Consider the following 23,635-nt stretch of genomic DNA (forward strand, 5'->3'; position numbering starts at 1 on the left):
CTAACTTGATCTCACAGCCTTAAGTAATATTGAAAATACTGTTTTTGGCAAAAGCAGAATTAAAAATGTAAGAACGGCCATACTGGGTCAGAGCAATGGTCCATGTAGCCCAGTATCCGGTCTTCTGATAGTGACTGGTGCCAGATGTTTCAGAGGGAGTGAAAACAGGGCAATTTATCGAGTGAGCCATACGATCATCCAGTCCCAGCTTCTAGCAGTCAGAAGTTTAGGAACACACAGAGACACAACCACATCATGGCTAATAGCCATTGATGGACCTATCCTCCTTCAACATATCTAAGGTCTTGTCTACATTACAGAGTTTTGTTGATAGAAGTCATGCCGACACTCAAAAAGAACTATAATAAATATTGGTATTGCAGTTCACACTTACTCTGTTAGCAAAGCACGTCCACACTTGGGGTACTAGCATCGACAGTATGAGCAGTACACTGTGACTACCTATCCCACAGTCCAGCTTGACACCTGCCGTTATATCTTGTGGGATAACGGAGCGGATTGCAGCGCATCTTGGGACCAGGCTCAGTGTCCCGTGATGCATTGCTTTCTGTCCCAGCATTCCACAGGCTTCCAGCTTTCTTTCATGGCATTTTTCAAATGGCCCTACTTTGCTGTGCACCCCGGCATTTTTGTGAGAAGGAATTCCGCACTGCTCTCCTATGCTCTGATAACTGTCATGAAGACACTGCGGATGGCAGTGCAGTTAATCACGAAGTTCCTAACTGAAGACGACTCCCAGATGCCTGACATGCTGTGTAATATGGATAAGAGCAACTTCAGATTGCTTTTGGCATTCTCAGAACAGCTGCAGAGGGTCGCTTTTGGGCTCGGGAAACAAGCACTAAACGATGGGATCACATCATCAGACAGGTGTGGGATGACGAGCAGTGGCTATAGACCTTTCTGATGTGGAAAGCCACCCTCCTGGAACTGTGGGCAGAGCTCACCCCAACACTGCGGTGCAAGGACACCAGAACGAGAACTGCCCTATTGTTAGAGAAGGGTGTGGCACTGTGTGGAAGCTGGCGACTCCAGACTGCAACTGGTCGGTCGCGAATCAGTTTGGAGTTGAGAAGTCAGCCACTGGGGATGCATTAACATAAGTGTGCAGGGCAATAAATCGCATCCTGCTACGAAGGACCATGACTCTGGGAAATGCGCGTGAAATAGTGGAAGGCTTTGCAAAGATGGGTTTCCTTAAATGTGGAGGGGCTATAGATGGCACACACATTACAGTTTTGGCACCAGAACATCTTGTGACTGAGTACATCAATAGGAAGGGGTACTTCTCCATGGTGTTGCAGGTGCTTGTGGATCACCCTGGGCGTTTCACTGATATCAATGCAGAGTAGTCCTGAAAGGTGCATGACGCATGCATCTTCAGGAACACCACCCTGTATAGAAAGCTACAAGTGGGGACTTTCTTTCCAGACCAGAAGATTACAGTGGGGGATATTGATATGCCCATAGTGATCCTGGACACCTGGCGTACCCCTTACAGCCATGGCTCATGAAATCTTACACGGGAAACCTGGATAGCAGTAAGGAGCAGTTCAACAACAGGCCAAGTAGGTGCTGGATGACCGTGGAATGTGCCTCTGGCAGATTAAAGGTGTGCTGGCAATGCTTTTATGGCAAGTTAGACCTCAATGAGGATAATATTCAGAGACCCACCGAAGTATCCACGGGGCTCTTGGCAGTGGGGTCGCCACTGAGGATAGTGTCCACCTCCTTATAGCGCTAGCAGGTCTTAGGTACAGCACCAGAGTGAGGGTTCACCTCCCTCACCTAATGGTATGCTTGCCTCAGCTCCATTATCTTCACTGTGCACTACAGAGTGTCCCGATAATAGCTCTTTTCACAAAAGTCTTGAGAAGTGTGCCTGTAGGCATCCCAATTCCTATAGCTCAAGCACAGCTGGGATTGCACAGCCTCCTCTCCCCATATACTGATCAGATCCAACAGCTCCACAGTGGTGCAAGCTGGAGAGCGTTTGCTGCAATAACCTGCCATGATCACCTGGGAAGATGTGATCAGACCTCTCCACCCCAAGCAAACAGAAAATGGAATTTCAAAAATTCCCAGGCTTCTAAGGTGGAGGGCCAGATGGTTGTTTACCTGGCTGTAGGGCAGTGGAGTTCAAACTGTTGACCAGAGCAGACACAATGGGCATTGTGGGACACCTCCTGGAGGCCAATTAAAGCAATAAAATCCAGTGTGGTGTCTACTCTGGCACTTTGTCCACAAAAATTTTGCACAAAAAGCCTTATGTCTATCATCAGGGTGGTTTTATTTTTTGTCGACAAAAACTTTGTAGTGTAGACAAGGCGTAATTCTTTGTTGAACCCAGGTATACTTTTAGCTTTCACAATATCCCAAAGGCAATGAGTTCTACAATTTACATTGTGTGAAGTACTTCCTTATGTTTGTTTTAAACCTGCTGCCTATTAATTTCATTGGGTGACCCGTGGTTCTTGTGTTACATGGCGGAGTAAACAACACTCCTGTATTCACTTTCTTCATACAACTCATGATTTTATAGACCTCTACTGTATCCCCCGCTCAGCCTCATCTTTTCTCCAACCTGAACAATCCCAATCTTTCATCTCTTTCAAATGGAAGCTATTTCATTTTTGTTACCTTTCTCTGTATGTTTTCCAGTTCTAATATATCTTTTTTGAGATGGGGCAAACCAACTGCATGCAGTATTCAAGGTGTGGGAGGACCATGGATTTCTATAGTGGCATTTTATTTTCTGTGCTATCTATTCCTTTCCTAGTGGTTTTCCTAACATTGTTCGCTTTTTTGATGGTCACTGCACACTGAGCAGATGTTTTCAGAGAACGATCCTTGATGAATCCAAGATCTTTTCCTTGAGTGATAACAGCTAATTTAGTCCTGATCATTTTGTATGTATAGGTCGGATTATTTTCCCAGTGTGCATTACTTTGCATTTATCAACAATGAATTTCATCTGCCATTTTGTTACCTGGTCCCCCAGTTTTGTGAGAGCCCTTTGTAACTCTTCAGTTAGTTTGGACTTAACTACCTTGAGTAACTTTGTATCATCTGCAAAGTTTACCACTGCACTGTTTACCCCCTTTTCCAGATCATTTATGAGTTTGTTGAACAGCACTGGTCCCAGCACCTCTTTCCACTGTGAAAAATGACCATTTATTCCAACCCTTTGTTTTCTGTCTTTTAACCAGTTACTAATCCATGAGAGGACCGTCCCTTTTATCTCATGACTTCTTACTTTGCTAAAGAGCCTTTGATAAGTGACCTTTCTGAATGTTCCAGTACACTATCCACTGGATCACCCTTGTCCATATTTCTTGACAGCTTCAAGGATTAGTTAAGTGTTTATTTCTTTCAACAAAAAGAAAATATTTTAAAATAATTTTACTACAAAGGCAACGTTAGAACATGTACTACCTCCACACCATAGTCTCCTAAAGTTTTTCAGCACACAAAAAAAAACGCAATACAAAATTAGGTTCAAAAGGAGATGCACTGTATGCATCAAGAGGGAAACAAAACTAACATGGAATATCACTTCAAATACAGCAAATCCCCAGAGATTAAAAGTTTTGCAGACACCGACTACCCAGAGGCTGATATGAAACGTAAGCCCCACCTCTCCAGGGAGGGTAAGCAGCGCAGCACCACCTCTACCAACCAAAAAGCTGGTGGGAAGAACCCTGGAATTTCCACCAAGGTTCTGATCCTGGGCCTTTGCTCAGGAGTTCTTTTATATCTACTTCTGGTTATTAAGTCATCAGTTTTGAAGATCCCCTACCCACTAGGAGGGAAAAGCCTCCCGGCCCCCAGAAGGCCTGACTTCTTGGGCAAGGGTGCTCTATTCAGCCCCTTCCTTAACCTCCTAGCAGATGAAGCTCTCCATCTATTGCACTGCCTCTTCGAGACTTCTTTATTTGGGTCCTCTTAACTCACATGAATAGCTTTCTAGTGCTTGTCATAACTTATTTATCACTGCTGCTAGGCAGTTCTGAGGAGTGCAGGGAAACTGACAAACAATCAGGTCAATTTCACTTTGCTGATACTTGTGAAACCTCAGAGGATCAACTGAGACAACTGGAGATGTTCACTGAAAGAGTCATGGACATAGGCTAGAAAGGACGGAATATCAAAGATTCCCCCCTCCTCATAACAGCCAAGGAGTTCTGCTAGGTCAGGGATGGGCAAACTTTTTGGACCGAGGGCCACATCTGGGAATAGAAATTGTATGGCGGGCCATGAATGCTCACAAAATTGGGGTTGGGCTCTGGTTGGGGGTGCTGGCTCTGGGGTGGGACCAGAAATGAGGAGTTCAGTGTGCGGGAGGGGGAAGTGTGAGGGGTCCGGGTTGCGGTGGGGTAGGCTCTGTGGTGGGGCTGGGGATGAGGAGTTTTGGGTGTAGGAGGGTGCTCTGGGCTGGGACCAAGGGGTTTGGAGGGCAGGAGGGGGATCAGGGCTGGGGTAGGGGTGTGGGAAGTGGTGCAGGCTCTGGCTGGGAGTGCGGGCTCTGGGGTGGGGCTGGGGATGAAAGGTTTGGGGAGCAGGAGGGTGCTGCGGGCTGGGATCGAGGGGTTCAGAGGGTGGGAGGGGGGATCAGGGCTGGGGAGAGGCTCAGGGGTGCAGGCTCCCAATGGCGCTTACCTCAAGCGGCTCCTGGAAGCAGCAGCATGTCCCTTCTCTGGCTCCTATGCGGAAGTGCAGCCAGGCGGCTCTACATGCTGCCCCATCCATTGGAGCATGTACAGGCCGGAGCGTGGGTGTACAGGAGTGGAGCTGCGGGACAGATTCCAGGAGCTGCGTGGAGCAGCCCCCGATCCTGCGCTCTGGCTGGAGTGCCAGAATGGGGCCATGCCGTGGCTTCTGGAGGCCACACAGTGCTTCTCCCAACCCCGCGCCCCAGCTGGAGCAGGGCCACACCACGGCTTCCAGGAGCTGTGTGGTGAGTCCCCTGACCCTGCTCCCCGGCTGGAGCACCAGAGCAGGGCAAGCCCCAGCTCCCGCTCCCGCTCCCCAGCGGGAGCTTGAGGGCTGGATCCAGCCCGCGGGCCGTAGTTTGCCCACCCCTGTGCTAGGCAGAACCAGGACTGTGATGTTATCAGACACCTACTAATCAGAGGCTTATAATGAAGATTAAACTGCTGAGCAGGACAGAGGTGCAGCACCCTAGTAAGAATCTTAGCATCCTCTATGTGGCGGATGGAGGGTGGAGACTGCTTTCTAGAAGGATGCTGCCTCTCAACAATGATTCCCTTCCATCCACTTCTAGCTAATAAATTACCACAGGGGGAAACAGAATACTCACCTCACTAGATAACTGGAAAATAAACATAAGGAAGAGGATCATTCAAGAGACGGATGATGCAGCCTAATCTGTAGGATTATGTGCATCATAAAAATCTGCAGTTAAAAAGAGCCCTCTCTTCCAACCATCTCAAAGTACTTAAAGGTTAATTACAGCCCTAAGACACACTTGAATATCAGTAAGCCCTAACTGACAGGGGAAACTGACACATATATTTAAGTTACTCTGCTATAGTCCAACTGTGTCAGTGATAGGAACAGAACCAAGATTACCTGTCTCCAAGTTTTGTGCTCTGATCAGTAAATGATCAATATCATTATAATAGATTCACAGATTCCAAAATCAGAAGGGACCACTGTGATCATCTAGTTCAGGGGTGGGCAAACTTTTTCACCCCACGGCCACATCTGGGTACTGAAATTGTATGGGAGGCCATAAATGCTCAAGAAATTCGTGGTTGGGGTGCGGGATCCGGATGGGGCCAGAAATGAGGAATTCAGGGTGCGGGAAGGGGTGGTTGGGTGCGGGCTCTGGGGTGGGGATGGGCATGAAGGCTTGAGGGTGCAGGAGGGTGCTCTGGGCTAGGATTGAGGGGTTTGGAGGGTGGGAGGGGGATCAGGGTTGTGGCAGGGGGTCGGGGGTGCAGGCTCTGGGCAGCGCCTACCTCAAGCGACTCCCAGAAGCAGCAGCATGTCCCCCCTCTGGCTCCTACATGGAGGCACGGCCAGGCGGCTCTGCATGCTGCCCTGTCTGCAGGTGCCGCCCCTGCAGCTCCCATTGGTCACGGTTCCCGGCCAATGGGAGCTGCAGGGGCAGTGTGCGGAACCCTGTGGCTGCCCCTCTGGGTAGGAGCCGGGAGGGGACATGCCACTGCTTCTGGGAGCTGTGCGGAGAGGGGCAAGCACCCAACTGTTCTACCCGGCGGGAGCTCAAGAGCTGGATTAAAACATCTGGAGGGCTGGATGGGGCTCCCAGGCCATAGTTTGCCTATCCCGATCTACTCTGACCTCCTATATAACACAGACCACACAATGCTCCCAAAATAATTCCTAGAATATTCCTAAAATAACTTCCAGGAAAATATCCAGTTATAGAATCTACCACACACCTTGGTAAACTGGACCAATGGTTACTTACTCTCTCAAAAATTTCTGCCTTATTTCCAATCTGAATTTGTCTGGCTTCAAGTTCCAGCCACAGAATTGGGGATTATACCTTTCTCTGGTAGATTGAAGAGACCCTTATTAAATATTTGTTTCCCATGGAGGTACTTATAGAATGTAATCAAGTCACCCCTTCACCTTCTTTTTGTTAAGCTAAAGAAACTGAGCTCCCTGAGTCTGTCACTGTAAGGCAGATTTTCTAATCCTTTAATCATTCTCACGGCTCTGCTCTGAACCCTCTCCCATTTATCACCACCCTTTCTGAATTGTGGACACCGAAGAAAGATAACCCTTCTATTCCTACTCGAAATTCCTGTTTATGCACTCAAGGACTGTATTAGCCCTTTTGGCTACAGCAGTGAGCTGGGAACTCATGTTTAGTTGATTATCCACCATGATACTTTTTTCAGAGTCACTTCTTCACAGGATAGATTACATAATATTGAAACTTTGCTGAGTGCTCTAAATGCATCCTACAACTGTTGTTTGTATCTTAGGTTCTACATGCCAAACTAAGCAACTGTCCAGCCTGTTAGTCACTTCCTCCCTAGAAAGCAAAAATAATAGCTTGTAATAAATATGCAATACTTTCAAAGCACACATATGACCTCTATTAAAGCCAATTAATTACTAAATTAACAGTATGAAAAACTTGGTGGTTTTAATTTGTAATATACGTCCAAAAAATCCCAATTTCACTATGCTGAAAGTTGTTTGTTGACAAGGATAGTGGTCTTTCAAGATCTCCATGCTCAAAAGGAACTGTGAGTTTCAGAAAGGGGCAATTTTTAATTTATTTATTTTAAACAGGAAGGTTCTCTTTGTTTCTTTCCCTTTTGTACTTTTCACCCCACAAATCATGGCCTGTTTTTGATCTTTTCCAACTATTATGCTTCTTTAGGCAAGGAACTCCTCGCCCTGAATGTCTGTGAAGAGACAAAAAGAAAAAGGAGGACTTGTGGCACCTTAGAGACTAACAAATTTATTAGAGCATAAGCTTTCGTGAGCTACAGCTCACTTCATCGGATGCATACCGTGTGATCATCATGAAGTGAGCTGTAGCTCACGATAGCTTATGCTCTAATAAATTTGTTATCCTCCTTTTCTTTTTGCGGATACAGATAAACACGGCTGCTACTCTGAAACCTGTGAAGAGACACACATTCTACTAGCACTATGGAAAATAATTCAATGATATTTTAAACAAATCAGTTCTCCTCTGTAAAGTCATCTATACATTACAATATAAACACCACAAACCAGAAATTCTAATTCTCAGATTACTGATAACACATAAATTTACAATCTGAAGAGACTGTTTTGGCCTAAAAAAAGTATTCAAAAGCCCTATGTGATGGTCTTAAGATGTTGGTTACTGTACTGTCCCTTGCCTCAAGAAAGCATCCTTATGATTCTATCTAGGTTTTGATAGAACACTTATCAGGATAGTATTCAAGAATGTCACAACAACCTTATGAGATAGGAAAGTATCTGCATTTAACTTAGGTAAAATGAGGCAAATAGTGACACCAAAGCTCTCACAAGAAATCTATGGCAGAACCAGTAACTGAACCAAGATCTCCCTCTAGGTCAGTGCATTTATTACAAAACATATTTATTACACTCTATTACTGAAAATTCATACTTCATGTTCTTTTTGCCCAATGTTTAATTTTACCTGAAAATGGAAAATTAGATTAAATAAATTGGATAACTAAATTATATATGCTAGTTACTCAGAAAACCCAGCCAAAACCATTATAATACTGAAGCAATTCTACAAAAATAAGCATGAAGTGGGTTGGTTTGTTTGAAAACTTAAATCTGAAACTATGGATAAGGTACTTAAGGGAAACGCTCGTTATGACAAAGCATTTATTTATTCACTCATGTGAGAGAACGTGGCCAGAATCAGCGTTCTGAGAGCAGGATCAGTAAGGAAGCGGTGAGTTGTATGAATGCGCACATCTGGTGATAGAGTTTAAAGGAGGAGCCGGTAACCTCAAGGTTATAAGTCTGACTGATAGCGGGTGGGGCGGGAAGCCGTGGAGAAGTTGGCGACGCAGATTCCCGTCTCGGAGAAGGAGATGCGGAGTTAGGCTTTGCTGTGAGCAGTTCAGGCGGCTGCGGCGGCTTTCACGTCGCTGCGGTTGTCACAGCATCTCCTTCCCATCAGGAAGGGTTTTGCAGCGCGCACGGCAGAGAAGCGCCAAGTGACTCACAGCACTTTAAATCCATCTCAGGAAAACTCTCGCCACAGCTACGGGAGAGAAGCCCACGCGCCGGGATGACCCCGCCACTTCCCTCAGGCCCCAAGTGCGAGAAGGGCGGGTAACTTCGTAGCTCTCAGCCCCGGTCCGGTAACCGCCCCCACCCGCCACGAAGCAGCCCCCGTTACTCACGTTGCAGGGGCCGGTACGGATCGCTCCTCCTCCGGGCTTTCGCTATCAGTCTCCCCCCCGGAACCGCAGCTAGAGCCGCCACTGCTGCTACTGTCGGTGGCGTCCGAGTCACAAGCCCCCTGGGCGGCCCGGAGCCTGGCGGTGGCGCTGGCCGCCAGCTGCCGCAGGTCAGGCCCCAGGACGCGAGGGAGGCCGGCGGGAGCCGCCCGCCCCATGTACCGCACCAGCCCGGCCAGCTGCTGCCGAACGTGCCGCTCCACCTGCTGAGCCTGCAGCGCCCGCAGCCTCCGGCACAGGCTGCGCGCCCGTCCCCACAGCGCTGCCTGGCGGCCCCGCGCCGCTGCCTCCCTGTCCGGGGGCACCTCGGAGGGCGGCTCGGGGAGCGCTGGGGCCATGGCCGCCGCCATGCGGGGACCGAACGGGACCGAGAGCGACGCCTCACGGGGGGCCCGGGTTCTCCATAGGAGCAGCAGGTTCTGGCGGGCTCCTCTTTCCCTCCACAGCCGCCTCCCCACGGCCGAGCCCGGACAATACAGCGCCCAGGGCGCCGCCTCTGTCAGGGCGCCCAGTCAGGCCCACCACCGCGCGCACGCGCATATACACGGCCCTCCGCCCCACGCAGGCAGACCGCTCCCATCCCCTCCCCCGCCGGCCCAGCACATGCGCACACCAACCCCATCGTCTCCACTCATGGCGCCGTCCCCACGCTCTCCACTCTACGCAAGCGCACTCGGAGACCCCGTCTTCCTCTTTTCATTGTATCTGCGCCTGCACCGGGCTGTCGCAGTCAACAACTCCAGTCTTGGGGGGGGGGGTCACCTCCACTCTGTTCTGATTGGTTCTTCTGCTACTATCTCCGCCACCCCATATACTCTCCTTCACTGGGGGAATTCTATCCAATCTCCTTCAACCACATAATGAAGGAGAAATGGACAGCACGCTGTACCAATCGCAAGTATTATTTCCCCCCATCCCGCCAAGTAGGTACAGCCGAGGAGATATAAAGTTGGACGGGGAAAAGGGGGCGCTGACTGCCCTCCCGTGGTATCACTAACGCTTGCTGGTTTCCCCAGTGGAGGGGACCACAGCCAACCTAATTCCTCACCTCTGCAAGGAAGTCAACCAGGCCCTGGGGCTTCACCTTTGTTCCATGCCCTGAATGCAAGCAGAGCAGCAAAAAGGGATTAGCATGATTCCAGTGCTTTAAGGTAGAGATGGCAAGGGGTCCCAAGAAAGCTTATGCTCAAAAAGAACAGGAGTACTTGTGGCACCTTAGAGACTAACCAATTTATCTGAGCATAAGCTTTCTTGAGCTACAGCTATGCTCAAATAAATTGGTTAGTCTCTAAGGTGCCACAAGTACTCCTGTTCTTTTTGCGGATACCGACTAACACCGCTGCTACTCTAAAAACAGAACTGTCTCTTTAAGGGAATGTACTTTAAGCACGGTCTTACCCAAGCTGTTGTTGCTCCCACATCTTTATAGCCTCCCCATACACACTTTAAGCACTTCATGATTGTATAAAAGCAAAGCAGCTAGCTTTGTGCTACAGAGACCCTGACAGTTTCTCTTCCTTCTCTATTTACAAGCAGACATAAGAGCAGGATATTAGTGTTAGAGTACCACACATTTCTCTCTGTGCTTCAAACACAAGCCCAACCTCAATCATCAACTGACTTTTTATCCAGCCAACAAACCAAACATCCAGGTTCAGCAACTACCTAGGAATACTCTCTGGGACTTGCCACCTGGGCAACTCAGGGTCATGCACTATTTTCAGTTTCATTGTTGCCAACTCTCCCAATTTCTTTGCAACACTGGTGACTTTGGCCGGAGTCTCAATCATTCTAAAAAGCTCCAGCCGTCTCACATATTTCTCTTCTATCTTGAGGAAGCCCCCTTATATGGCTGCTTTCCCCACTGCCCCGCCTCTGGAGGAAGAGAAGCCATAGGGAGCCGCTGCAAGAAGCTAGTAGAGCTCCCCACCCTCCAGGAGCTGACAAGTCTCATAGGAGGGAAACTGAGAACAGTTAGAGCCCAACAGCTCAGGCTGCACCCTCCTTCCCTCCAATAGGTAACAGGGCAGCTCTTCTGTTCCTCCCCTCTCCCTTCCTGCAACACTGGAGCTGGGAATGGTGAGCGAGAGAGGCGAGGAGTCCCTGGAGCTGCTCCCACCTCCAGCCTGAAAGGGGAAGAAGAAGGGGATCCTGCTGCAGGCCTCTGTACTGCCATTTCCCCCCTCAAAAAAACGACACCCCAACAACCCTGGGACAGGGATGAAGAGCCCCAGGAACTGCAAGAGGAGCAGAGGGTGAGGCTGGGAGGGAAGGCAGAACTGATGCTGGAGGTTGGGAGAGGGGGGCAGAACTAATAGACAACTGAGGAAGACAGGCAAATGTGGGGGTGAGAGCTCCTCCAATGGAGATCAAAAGTTACCTTAATACGTTTGGGAGCAATGGCAACACTAATTGTCACAAATACACTTGGGGTGGGCAGTGTGAGTTCAAAAATCAAGACAAACCAAAATCAATGTTTTTAATGTATTAATTTTGCTGCCAAGCTCATGATTATTTTTTTTAAACTGCAGTTGCCAATATTCAGTTTATATAAAGGCAATGGACTGGGATCACAGTAGAAAGATCAACATCCTGGAAGGCAGGTGTATGTGTGAAAGGGTTGTAGGAGATTGGTTTACTCACAGAAACAGTGCCTTTAAAAGGTCTTTTCATTGTATACATTTGATCAGGAACAGTGTGGACTTGGAGATTTGACAAACCCTAGAGCAAACATGAAAATTAAAGCCATAAACACTGAGCATAACAAAAGCTTTCCATTCATAGATCTCAAAGGCATATTACCAAGCTAGTCAAATATCCTCATTTTACCGTGGGGAAGCAACTTGTCCAAGGCGACTCAGTAAGTCAACATAGCAGCAGAACTGCGAGTAAAATTCAAGTTTGTCTCACAGACATGTATCCTTTGCATGGGACCACACACTTAGTTAAACAGATAAACAGTGTTACTCTGAACAGTTAGGTGACTAAGTTAGTTCAATAAGAGTATTAATTAGGTGCAATACAAGTAAATTAAGAAGAAAAAATTAGTCTATCAAGAAAATCGGAACAGCCATCTTTTAGAAACTGACAGTTTAAAAGTCTTTTTAAAAAAAAAAAAGTCATGAGACAGCCAAAGAACACCTGCTTTTTGAACTGGACTCTGTGACAAAGGAGAAGCAAGTTTTCGACATGCGGTCATCAGAAGCTTTTAAATTTATTTTGGGAAGGGACCACAACAATTTTATTTGACTGAAGTTCTACTGGTACAAAAGTAAACTATATTACATTTTATTGGTTTAAAAGAGGCTCATGACAAACTTCCTCTACTAGCATAATGGGTTATAAAGATTATTATAACATGAGTCTTATCTGATTAAATTCCTAACTGTTGTTCTTAGCCTTTCATTCTTGGAAAATATTTAGTGTTTATAATTATCTACTAACTTAAATGGATAACAACTATTTCAATATTCGTTTTTACTGTATTTTCTAGCAAAGCAGAGGAAAGACTTCTATTACTAGCTCCTATTTTCAGGCATTTATAATTCTGAAAAGTTTCCTCTCTGGGATGACATTTGTCATGCTTGTTTATAAACAGAAAAAGGGGCAGAAGAAGAGAGATTTAAGAAGGTCAAAAGCTTTGTTTTCCAGAGAAACCTTAAGAGAAGCATATTTGCTTCTAGGCAAAGTTAAATACAAAATTAATGTAAAATCTTAAATTAAATAATTTTTCATTGGGAACTAGTCTTCTTGATACAATAATCAGAAAAAAACACTTAGAGTGATTTTTTTTTTTTAATCACAGATAGTGTTGGCATAAGGCTATTTTATAATGAAAATACAACTGATATATTGCTATTTCTTGGAAGGCTGCAGCATTCTGCTTAAATCAGGAAATGTACAGTAATACCCTAGCACAATACACATCTTGTCATGTTTTGTTGCTTAAAGTGAAGTTCTCTCTAAAACGTGAGACTAGAAATAGTGGAGTTCCAAGTTTATACTTAGTAACTTCGATGCTTTAAAGATAAGTTAAACATTACCTGTCAATAATCCAGTACAGTAGCCGTTTTTAGTGTTTTTTGTTAGCAACTCAGTAACTAAGTTCCTTCAGAACACTTGGATGTGCGAACTGTGCCTGGTGATTTTTACAGCTTTTAATTTAACAATTTGTTCCAGCATCAACTCTTCTGGCAGCAATCTTTGATAATACCTCATCTATATTACCGAAAGAGAGTAGATATCTCCTTCATCTTCTCTGCCATCAAGAATGATGCTGAGAAGCTAAATAAATGATTTCTGTGAAATTTGTTTATCTTCATTATTTGCTCCCTTTAATTCCTGGTGATCCCGCACACTCAATTTTTTTTCCAGGCTTTCTGGTGATCAATTTTAAAAATTTCTTGTTTTTATACCTTAGCTATTTGCTCTTCAAATTTCACCTTAGACCTCCTAATTTCTGTCTTCAACATTGCCTGCTAGTTTATGCTCCTTTTTATTAGTTTCACTACAATTAGATTTCCAAATTCTGAAAGATTTTGGCTGAGTTTGAGTAATCTCTTGAACATTGTAATTTACCCATACTGGTTTACTTCTTGCTTTTTTGCTTCCTTTTTGTTCATAGGCATGCATGTATTCTTAGAGTATTGTTTCCTTATATAGCAAACATCCGTGCCAAATCTAAGGCATTTGTTTTCTTTACTTTTGACTCCATGGCCTTTTTGACTAGATTCCTTATTTTATTGAAGTCTCCCTTTTTAAACTTATCTTTCTTCTCCCTAGTCAGTGACATGTAAATTTCACTACTTTATGGTCACTATTATTTAGTGGCTCAGCTATTGTTATTTCAAGCACCTCAAAAACTACAATAAGATTTTCAAATTAATCCTCAAACTCAAAATATACAGTTTATAGAGAACTTTATTAACCCTGTTAGAATGGAAACTCTGGAGCAACCTGGATTATGGTGGAGAAACTGTGCCACCATAACAAATTTTATTTTAACTCTGTGTGACCTCAGTTGCCACTCCATCCAGGACCTCTCTAGTGGCTGTAAGAGTTTCTATTGAAATTATTTCATTGTTAAGTTTAAATATATAGTCTAGAATTATAAAGAAAGTCACCTGAATGACCAGATATAGGACCACATGACAGTCTGCTGAAAGACAGCCTGACATAATAGTGTTGAAACCCTAATTATATAAATTGTTCTACATGTGAAGACTCCGATGCTGCACCTAAAGCAGTTTGCAGGGTCAGGGCCTAATAGCGTCAATTGCTCTCATTTGTCTCAATGGTTGAAAAATCTGAAGCCTAATGATGATCGGTAAGGCTACGATTTAGTCACGGAGGTCACGGCAGTCACAGATTCTGTGACTTTACTGGACCTCTGTGACTGCTTCAGCTTCAGCTGAAGCAAGGGCTGGAGCCAGGGATATGCTCTGCACATAACCCCGTGGCTTGCGGTGGGGGCCGCCTCTAGGGCCATGCGCCCCCACCCCACGGCCATGTACTCCTACCCTGTGGCTGTGCATTTCTGCCAGGAGACTTGTACAGTTAATTTCAGTAAAAGTCACAGACAGGTCATGGGCTCCGTGAATTTTTGTTTGTTGTCCGTGACCTGTCCGTGATTTTTACTAAAAATGACAAAATCTTAGCCTTAATGATCGGGGGTGAAAGAGGAGAAGCCACCAAAAGGGGCAAGGAAAGTGAGATATAAGCAGTGTTCTACCACTCTTCCCCCCGCACACACACCCCCACACCCAAAACACACTTCACTGCCTATAGCCCTGAAGGCCTAAAATTGAAGATTTTTTTAGACAAATCTAATTTATTTTCACTGCTTATGTTGTGTTTGGAACTTGATTCATTATGGATAGATTCAGTTTCATGTTTATGACTTTGGGGGTTGTTATTTTTTTCTTTAGGTAAGTGTGTTGAAGATACATAGACATAAGTGTTTCTTACTCTAGCCCAGTACTGAAATTTTGGGAATAGAAGTTGATTGTTGGTGATCGTTAGCACCAGTTAAAAAAAAAATAATCAAAAAGATGATCCGCTTTGTGCTCATTTTGCAGTTACAAGGAAAAAGAAGCAGTGAGCTGCATTTAGACTTCAGGTCATACTTTGGTACCTCTGAATTACTCCTTAGAAATTAACAATGCTTGGAAATGAAATATTGAAAGCCTGCAAGATATTTTAAAGGAAGCTTGGGCAAATATTGTACTCTGTAGCCAGCATGTTTCAAGGAAACAGAGAAGCACTGGTAACTGAACATGCCTAATGTTTAAAATAATGGCACCTTCTGGCAATTCCCTATTATACCCTCTTTGTTAATAAGCAGTAAAGCTCCCCTTCCTACACCACTCCAAACCAGTAACTTTTCTTAAGTTTACTTCACACAGTCTATTTTACCCTCAAAATCCTGAGCATTCAGAAATCAAACCCAAAGGATAGGTGCTCACTCTTCATTAACATTATTCCTTCATATACAGCCCATCTGTAGAGGTCTCAGAGGGATAAATGTTGCCTAATTCAATATTTTTGGCTGCCGTCCCCCAGTCTCCAGACCTAACCAAACCTGGTTCAATCATTTTTCTCATAATTATTCAAGAGCTGGAATAAGTGTAAAGTGGGCTATATTTGAAGCTCCCTGCTAATCAGATAGAGGAACAAATGAAAGTGCAATACCAAAAAACCACAAAGTCTCTCTTCCCACCCCATACATTATACTCCTGCCATCTCTGTTCATTCTGGATGCATTCTAAAGTCAGAATTGCCTGATTTTGCCTCGGTTGTGAGTGAAGTTGGATGAAAGTTATGGGAGATAAGAATCATAGAATATTAGGGTTTGAAGAGACCTCAGGAGGTCATCTAGTCCAATCCCCTGCTCAAAGCAGGACCAACACCAACTAAATCATCCCAGCCAGGGCTTTGTCACGCCGGGCCTTAAAAACCTCTAAGGATGGAGATTCCACCACCTCCCTAGAGTAACCCATTCCAGTGCTTCACCACCCTCCTAGTGAAATAGTGTTTCCTAATATCCAACCTAGACCTCCCCCACTGCAACTTGAGACAATTGTTTCTTGTTCTGTTATCTGCCACCACTGAGAACAGCCTAGCTCCATCCTCTTTGAAACCCCCCTTCAGGTAGTTGAAGGCTGCTATCAAATCCCCCCTCACTCTTCTCTTCTGCAGACTAAATAACCCCAGTTCCCTCAGCCTCTCCTCGTAAGGTATGTGCCCCAGCCCCCTAATCCTTTTCGTTGCCCTCCACTGGACTCTCTCCAATTTGTCCACATCCCTTCTGTAGAGGGGGGACTAAAACTGGACACAATACTCCAGGTGTGGCCTCACCAGTGCCAACTAAAGGGGAATAATCTCTTCCCTCGATCTGCTGGAAATGTTCCTACTAATACAGCCCAATATGCCATTGGCCTTCTTGGCAACAAGGACACAGTGCTGACTCATATCCAGCTTCTCGTCCACTGCAATCCCCAGGTCCTTTTCAGCAGAATTGCTGCTTAGCCAGTAGTCAGCCGGATGCCAGTAGTCAGACATTTCTTACCTTCATGTGACTCCCTTGCCTGTCCCATCGCATTTTGTTCCACTCATTTTCTGTCTGACTGGGAGAAGCAAAGCTCTGCACTGTAAGCCACAGCAAAAAGTTTGGAACTGGAATACGTTTTTCAAGCTTAGCATTTAACCTGGAAGGGAAAAATTAAAAAAAATAAGAAAACAAGCATTTGTTTTCTGATGCAGTTTTAATTATGTGGACAAGAAAGGAATTTTACAAATGTAATGGAGAAACAAATTACTTTTTAAAAAAGTATACATATGTATGGATACAGAGAAGGAGCTCTCCTAATAACCTTTAGTCTAGTAGTTAGGCTACTCATCAGGATGTAGAAGACCCCTGTTCAATTAGCCCCTCTGCCTGATGAGAAGGAATTTGAACAGAAGTTTCCCAAGAGTGTCCTAACCACCAGATTATTGTGTGATCCTCACTCTCACCCAATATTTGTTAAATATATTCCACTTTAATTAAATTATTAGAGACCCACATCAGAATATCCTATAGTCCAATAGTTAAATATCACCTGAGATGGAGAACCCCTGTTCTGATCCCTTCTCATCATGCAGAGAAGGGAATTTAACCAGGATCTGCCACTTCCCATGTGAGCACCCTAACGCCTCCGCTGAAAATTATGAGGGAGTAGCCCTGCTCCTCCTATGCCAGCTGTTTTGTGTAGAGTTAAGCAGCCTCTGAGCATGCCCATTTGAACATGCCCCACAGGCAAGATAGATGGGGGGAAACACCTATCTTCCCCTGGTTTGAGGATCCCACCAGGACTTAGGTGTGAGATAGGCATCAGGACGCCGAGAGTGAGACAGGAGTAGGTATGCCCACAAGCAGAAGCTTAGTTGCCTAAGAACTGCCTCTGCTCACAGGAGTAGCAGGTTGGTAGTCATAATGGGCCTAGCTTCTGAGGTGTGCAGAGCACTTATTTGATAGGTACTTCATAAGAACGCATCCGGTGTTAAACATTGACAAGAGATTGTCTGAGATCAGCTTTGCAGTTTGTTACATACCAAGACAGAAGGTTAAATAATGACCTACTTGCCAGGGGCAGTACTTAGCTTAAATCTTAATATATCTGTTCCACATAAATTGAACAATACAGTAGTATAAAACATAAAATTTGTTTGGTATGGTAATAAAATGGTATGGGGACATTTGGTGCTTTCACAGAATATGAAATTGAACTATGCCTTTCATAATGACCATAACCCAAGACAGATGTGAACTTCAGATTAAAAGAGTTTATCACATATGTGACCATAGGTGTCACATGAGCATATCGATTTCACCCATGGGTCCTTCAGGAAAGGAGAGACAGATTCGTGCACAAACTTCCCAAGGGCAGGAGACAAATTCAATCCCCTGTAAAAGGCTGCTGAAGAGCGGAGACCAAAAACTGCCCCAAGGATATGTAGTGGTGGCCTATGCGTGTGAGACGCTGCCATACCCTCTTCACTCCCACCTCCCCCCAGGCCCCAGCAGCTAACACAGGGAAGAGCTGAACTAAGGATGGGAAGGTGAAGAGGAGGAGGGCCAAGGCCAGCGGGGTGGCGGGAAGCAGGGCGTCCGCGGAGAAGACGGGGGCGGCGGCGGGGGACCTGAGGCGAGGCCGGCGGCGGGAAACGGGGGGGGGGGCAGCGGCGGGGGACCTGAGATGAGGCCGGCGGCGGGAAACGGGGGGGGGGGCGGACCTGAGGCGAGGCCGGCGGCGCGGCCGGTTGGGAGGGACGCAGGACTGGGCGTGAGGCGAAGGAACAGTCTGAGGCAGGGTACGGGGCTTAGCGCGCCCGACAACAGGGCCAAAACCTCGCACCTCTCCGCCTCACTTACCTGAGCGCCGACGAACCTCCTAGTACGGCCACCGTCCACTACCAACCCGGCCTCTAGCCCTGCCCTACTTCTCTCCCATTGGCGCGAACTGTTGCCATGGGGATAGCTCCCACCCGCCACTCCTGGGTCGTATCGGCTATGGTTGCAGGTTTCATTTCCGGTGCGCACACCGGAAGCGGATTGCAGAGGCTCTTGGGAGTTGTAGTTTCGGCTGTCGCGGACCGGCGCTAGAGAGTTGTGAGGAGGTCGGTGTCGGGGACCTGGGACCTGCATCTCTCCATCCGTGGGAGGCTCCGAGCCGCCGTGTGCGTCGTGGGCGGCTGGCGGCATCTGCGTGTGTGCGCGGCGCGGGCAGGAGGGGCTCCGCGCCGGGGAGCCGGTGCGGGGGGGGCGGAGCGGGGAGCCGGTGCGTTGTGCCGAAGGGGAGGCTCGGCGCCTCTGGGCGCGGCGGGGATGAGGCGGCCCCGTGTGCGGCGGGGAGGCGCTGAGCCTGCAGGCGGGGGCGAGGTGTGTGTGTTGTGGGGATGGGGGGGTGTTGGCTTCTTGGCGTGCGATGGGGGGGGCCAAGGGGAGTCGGTGGGAGGCGTCGGGGTGTCTGCGCATGGGGATGGGGGGCAAGGGGAGCTGGGAGTGGGGGAGATGGGGTAAGGGGAGCCAGTGTGAGGTGTGGGGGTGTCTGAGCCTCTGTATGGGGGGGCAAGGGGAGCCGCGGTGATATGGGGGGGAGTGCGTCTGAGCCTCCGTATAGTGGGGGAAGGGGAGCCAGGGTGACAAGGGGGTGTGTGTCTGAGCCTCCATATAGGGGGGATAAGGGGAGCCGGGGTGATGTGGGGGTGCTTGAGCTTCTGTATCGGGGGGCAAGGGGAGCTGGAGTGGGATTGGGTGGGGGAAGGGGAGACTGTGTGAGATTGGGAAGCTTTCAGAGATGTGGATTTTAACAGCTGAGTTCCAGAGGCAGCTGTTCACTTCTGGGAATCTCCAGAGGAGAGCCCTGGTTTGATAGAGCTGGGGAAGTTTCTCAAGCCTGGTGTCTCCTTCTTAGTGCTAACAGCTGCAGGGGGAATAATGTTGTGGGGAATGGATGAGGTGAGAAGGTTCCAAGATGGGTATCTGGAATTGGAAGCAAAACTGGCAAACAAAGCTGCCAGCTGATTCCTTTTTCCTGCAACCCCACTGGTCCTCAGCCCTGATGTAGAGCCTAGTTCCTTGACTCCACATGCAGCCCATCTGCCTAGTGCTATGTCTCTGGGCTCCCCATTGGGCCCACAGACCTGGATTTTGCAGTGGGACTGGGCTGGGTATGCAGCAGGTGCCAGGGACCTTTGGGAATTCCTTCTGCCAATGCTATCCCAAGCTGCCTACCAGCATCAGTGACCATCCACAGCCTCACTAAACTTAGCAGCAGAAATCCCAAGAAGGCAGTGATGGAGAATAGAAATCTTCTCTAAAGAACCAGTGCTCCACCAGCCTCTGTGGTAGAAATTAAAAACAGTTCTTTGAGCATTGCCTGCATGGATCCCTGTTTTAGGTGAGGAGCAAGCCTTGGGAATTTTGGAATAGCAATGTCGGAGAGGCCGGGGGGGGCCTGCATGAACCCCCTGCCAGTGTCCTTGTGACCTCCCTTACACTCAACGATATACAAAGGGATGTGAATGTGGCTTAGTTTTTTCTGACTGCTATAGGCAGTGAGCAAGAGCTCTGTGCTGTAGGTTGCTTCCTTGTGTGGCCTGTTTTGGGGAAACAGCTTTTTCTATATATATAAATACAGATTTATTTATAGCTAGGAATAGTTACTGGAGATGGCCAAAAATTCTAATGCTTTGTTGAGCATTATGTTTCTGGGCTGCTCTCATGTTGTTGAGGGCCTATCTAAAAATTACTAAAGTCAAGTTTGCTGGCTTCTATCTGTGTCCCTGCTGTAATTGTATTAAGTCTGTCATCAGCTAACATATTTGGTTCCTGTTCTTCTTCAGTGTGAGCATGTCTCATTCTGCTTAGTCAGGTTCTAATGCTGGGCCTGGAAATGCTTCAGCACCCAGAAACTTGGCTTGGTCATCTTATGTTGTTGATTCTAAATGTCCCATTGAACTGCCTGTTAGAAGTCCCATAGCTTCATGGTTCCATTCTCCCTAAACCCAGTGTCATGTCAAAAAGAGATACAAACTCCCACGTCTAGCTCAGCATCAAGTCTTAACAGCAAACTTCTTGAGTCTTTGAAACACTCCATCTCTCATTATCATTCTTTTCCTTCAGCAGAAAAGATGAAAAGAAGCCATGAGGCCACCATAATTGCAGGTCTTCCTTGGTGTCAGTGTCTTCAGCAATGTCTGGTGGCAGCATTGAGTGTCTTGGGATCTTCCATCTTGGTTTTGGGTGCTGTGGTATCATTGATGGTTTCTGGTTCGAGATCCTCTGTGTTAGGGATCTTGGCATTGGACCCTCCAGTTCTGGTGCTGAATCTAGCTGATGAACGTTGGTTCCAGGTGCCTCAATGCTGAGTACATCTATCCAGGCTGTTGCCTCTGTGCTGCTCTTGGATACCCAGCTGCTGGGTGGCTAGATCCAGGCTGTGACTGCTCCCAAAGCTTTCTATGTCATTCAGAGGAAACTTAGCCCAATGGAGGGAACACTGGACTATGAGCTCTGGCTCTGACATGCTATGTAACCTTGAGAAAATCACTTAACCTCTCCGTCTGTGTCCTTGTTCGCCTCCCACCCTTAATCTTTCTTATCTGTTTAGACAGTCCCTGCCCCAAAGGGCTTACAATCTATTACTATGTGTTTGCCCAGTGTCTGGCATAATGGGGGGGTGCGGGCATCTCATTTGGGGATCTCTAAGTGCTACTGTAATACAAATAATGAATAATTACTTGACATTGGTGGTGTTCGTGAACTGAGCTAATCTGTTGCTGAATCTCTTTGGATCTCTGTATTCGCTGGCTCTGATATCTCCTTCCTTGGTGCTGAATAGTGACACATCCCCTCTTTCTCCTTTCCATGTTTCCTCTGTGCACTGTCCTGGTGGACTTGGTCTTCAGAGCCAGGAACTATCAGAGTCAACCTTACTGTCATCATTGATGAGGTCATAGATCCACTCTTGGATCTCCTGATTTCAGGATTCTTCTGACCGTCCTAGTTAAGATGAGGCCTCTCTGGTTCTCTCTGAATTTATGGTCCTCCTGGAATGAATCTCACCTATTCTATACACCAAAGGCACGTTAGCCCTATTGGGCTACGTAGGTTCAATTTCTTGTATTACTTACATGAGACGTCATCGTGCAAGATCTTTCACTGAAGATTTAGTCTACATGCAAGTAACTGATGTCTCAATCTTTGTCATATTTAAAGGAATGGAAGGAAGAAGATGCCATGGATATGCCTGTTCCAAGATGTCCTCATCAAAGCCATATGCTTCTGTGACACCATTAGCGGTCACTCCCTAATGACTTTAAAGTTTTCAAGAGCTGGCTATTTTGTATCATATTGGGATAAAATGAGAGGTCAGTCCATTCCCACTCACAGATTGTCAAAGTAGATTAGACTCAACATCCACACTTGCCATGAATTAATAGAGATACCAATATCAGCAGACATGAAGGCATTTTGTACCAAGTCTATGATGATCATTACTCCAAGTCTCAGGAATGGTCATCCCCAGAGAGGCATACTAAACTGCTACCAACTAGAGTTCCATCCATGAACGATGTTATGATAGTCATGCTGAATTACTACCAGGACTTCGCTTGTAGGTTGGATCATCCAATTTGGAGCATCCTGGAATCCTTAGTTGAGCAAGATTCTCCAGCTTTATCTCTTTGGGTCTGGGGACTGCTTGTTAATCACCTACAGTGGGTCTTCATGCAGGCAATGCTGAAAGAAATATGTAAATATTTTTCTATAGCAATTGTTACTGTTGTTCTTTGAGGATGACAGTGTGGATCCATCCAAGCAATCTGCCGTTATGTATCATTGGGCTAGGAAGGAGTCCAACCTCAACAAGTACTGCTATTGAAAATACCACGTTCGTGCCCACTGTACACTCATCAGTCACCTACAGTATGGATCCATGCAGGCAATCCTCTTGAGGGATCATGTTTGTCTATTTCACTATTTTTGAAATAGACAATTAAAAATACAAAGTTATTTGGCTTCTTCACCACAAAAAATGGTTAATTACTATACCAAAGTGTCAACTTCTTATCACCAAAATCAGTAGGTCTGGCTCTGCATGCACAGAGGGAGCAGATCTGTTGAGTATAAGAAAGGTGCCATTTTCACACAGTCACTTTTCAGAATAGAAAAGTGTTCTTGCACTTAGGCTGTTCTTGCACCACTGGAATCAATAGGATTTTTGCTATTGATTTCAGTGGGAGCCCTTTGAAAGCCTAGTAATAATAGTATCATCTGAATGGGAACACCCACAAATCTGCTTCAAATCTGTTATGAAATCTTTGTTACTCTAATTCCAAGAATGCTCTAAAACCGAACTAGTGGGCATGGGTAATAGATTATTTCCAAAATTATGTTTTGTTGCCCTTGCGTTTCTCTTTCCCCTATCAGATGTCATTAGTCCCACATTGAGGACAGTGCATTTTAAAATAAATAGCTAGCTTAACTTCTTAACTTGAGTTGGGCAAAAAACAACTGAAACATCAAACAAATGCAGGACTCTTCAGTGTGCCTTATAACTGGGAAAATACATTAACCGATGTATGTCAATCTTAAGAAAAAAAGTGTGTTGAGGGCATGGGAGAAATCTCAACAGCAGCCTATCAATATATTGTATTTCATCTCAGTGGGACTTGCTATGGCTAGAATGTGAATGCCTAGAAATCAGTAGCACCTTTCATCCTGCAAATTTCCAAAGTCTTTACAAACTTGAACTGATATTTAGAGGGATCACTTCCCCCACCTGTAGATATAACATAGCAGCTATTTAACAGAGTGCAACAACTTTATTCAGCAATTTAAGACCTCAAATAATAGATACTATAACCAAGCAGAATGCAGTCATTCAAACTGGAATCTGATCAGAATTCAGCTGTATTCCTCACCTAAAAGATAGTTAATATCAGAAAAGCTAGTGGAGGTTTAGACATTTCAGAGAGGAATATAAATTCTAACTTCCTGCCTCTTCACCCTCTTGCTTTCCTAGGAATCAGATCTTTTCACTTTGACAGAGATGTTCTCGCTGAATTCATGTAGAAAAGGTAAGGACTTGGTTGGTTTGGGGAACTCTCTCATCTCTCACCATTATTTT

General features: G+C 46.1%; 2 protein-coding genes across 9 annotated transcripts in view; one reads left to right on the forward strand and one right to left on the reverse strand.

Moving 5' to 3' along the window:
* Positions 1 to 18,435, reverse strand: part of LOC141983395 (KAT8 regulatory NSL complex subunit 1-like) — a 139,913-nt gene extending 121,478 nt beyond the window's left edge. For 2 of the 3 annotated variants that reach the window (XM_074946487.1, XM_074946486.1), the window contains exons 1-2: positions 18,376 to 18,435; positions 16,531 to 16,669 (exon numbers count right to left, since the gene is read on the reverse strand). Coding sequence is in view for 1 of the 3 variants with exons in the window: in XM_074946485.1 (XP_074802586.1) it covers positions 8,907 to 9,313 (407 nt within the window). In the remaining 2 variants the exon portion in view is untranslated. Of the gene's footprint in view, positions 1 to 8,906; positions 9,314 to 16,530; positions 16,670 to 18,375 lie in introns of those variants that run through there. The other variant, XM_074946485.1, reaches the window with a different exon arrangement.
* Positions 18,436 to 18,496: 61 nt separating this feature from the next.
* Positions 18,497 to 23,635, forward strand: part of DHX30 (DExH-box helicase 30) — a 41,988-nt gene continuing 36,849 nt past the window's right edge. For 2 of the 6 annotated variants that reach the window (XM_074946489.1, XM_074946493.1), the window contains exons 1-2: positions 18,776 to 18,882; positions 23,531 to 23,585. In XM_074946489.1, the coding sequence (XP_074802590.1) occupies positions 18,829 to 18,882; positions 23,531 to 23,585 (109 nt within the window). In that variant the 5' untranslated portion in view covers positions 18,776 to 18,828. Of the gene's footprint in view, positions 18,681 to 18,775; positions 18,883 to 23,530; positions 23,586 to 23,635 lie in introns of those variants that run through there. The other 4 variants (XM_074946492.1, XM_074946491.1, XM_074946496.1 and 1 more) reach the window with 4 other exon arrangements.

The sequence above is a fragment of the Natator depressus genome, chromosome 2, assembly GCF_965152275.1.
Source record: "Natator depressus isolate rNatDep1 chromosome 2, rNatDep2.hap1, whole genome shotgun sequence".
In the NCBI taxonomy this organism is placed as follows: domain Eukaryota; kingdom Metazoa; phylum Chordata; order Testudines; family Cheloniidae; genus Natator; species Natator depressus.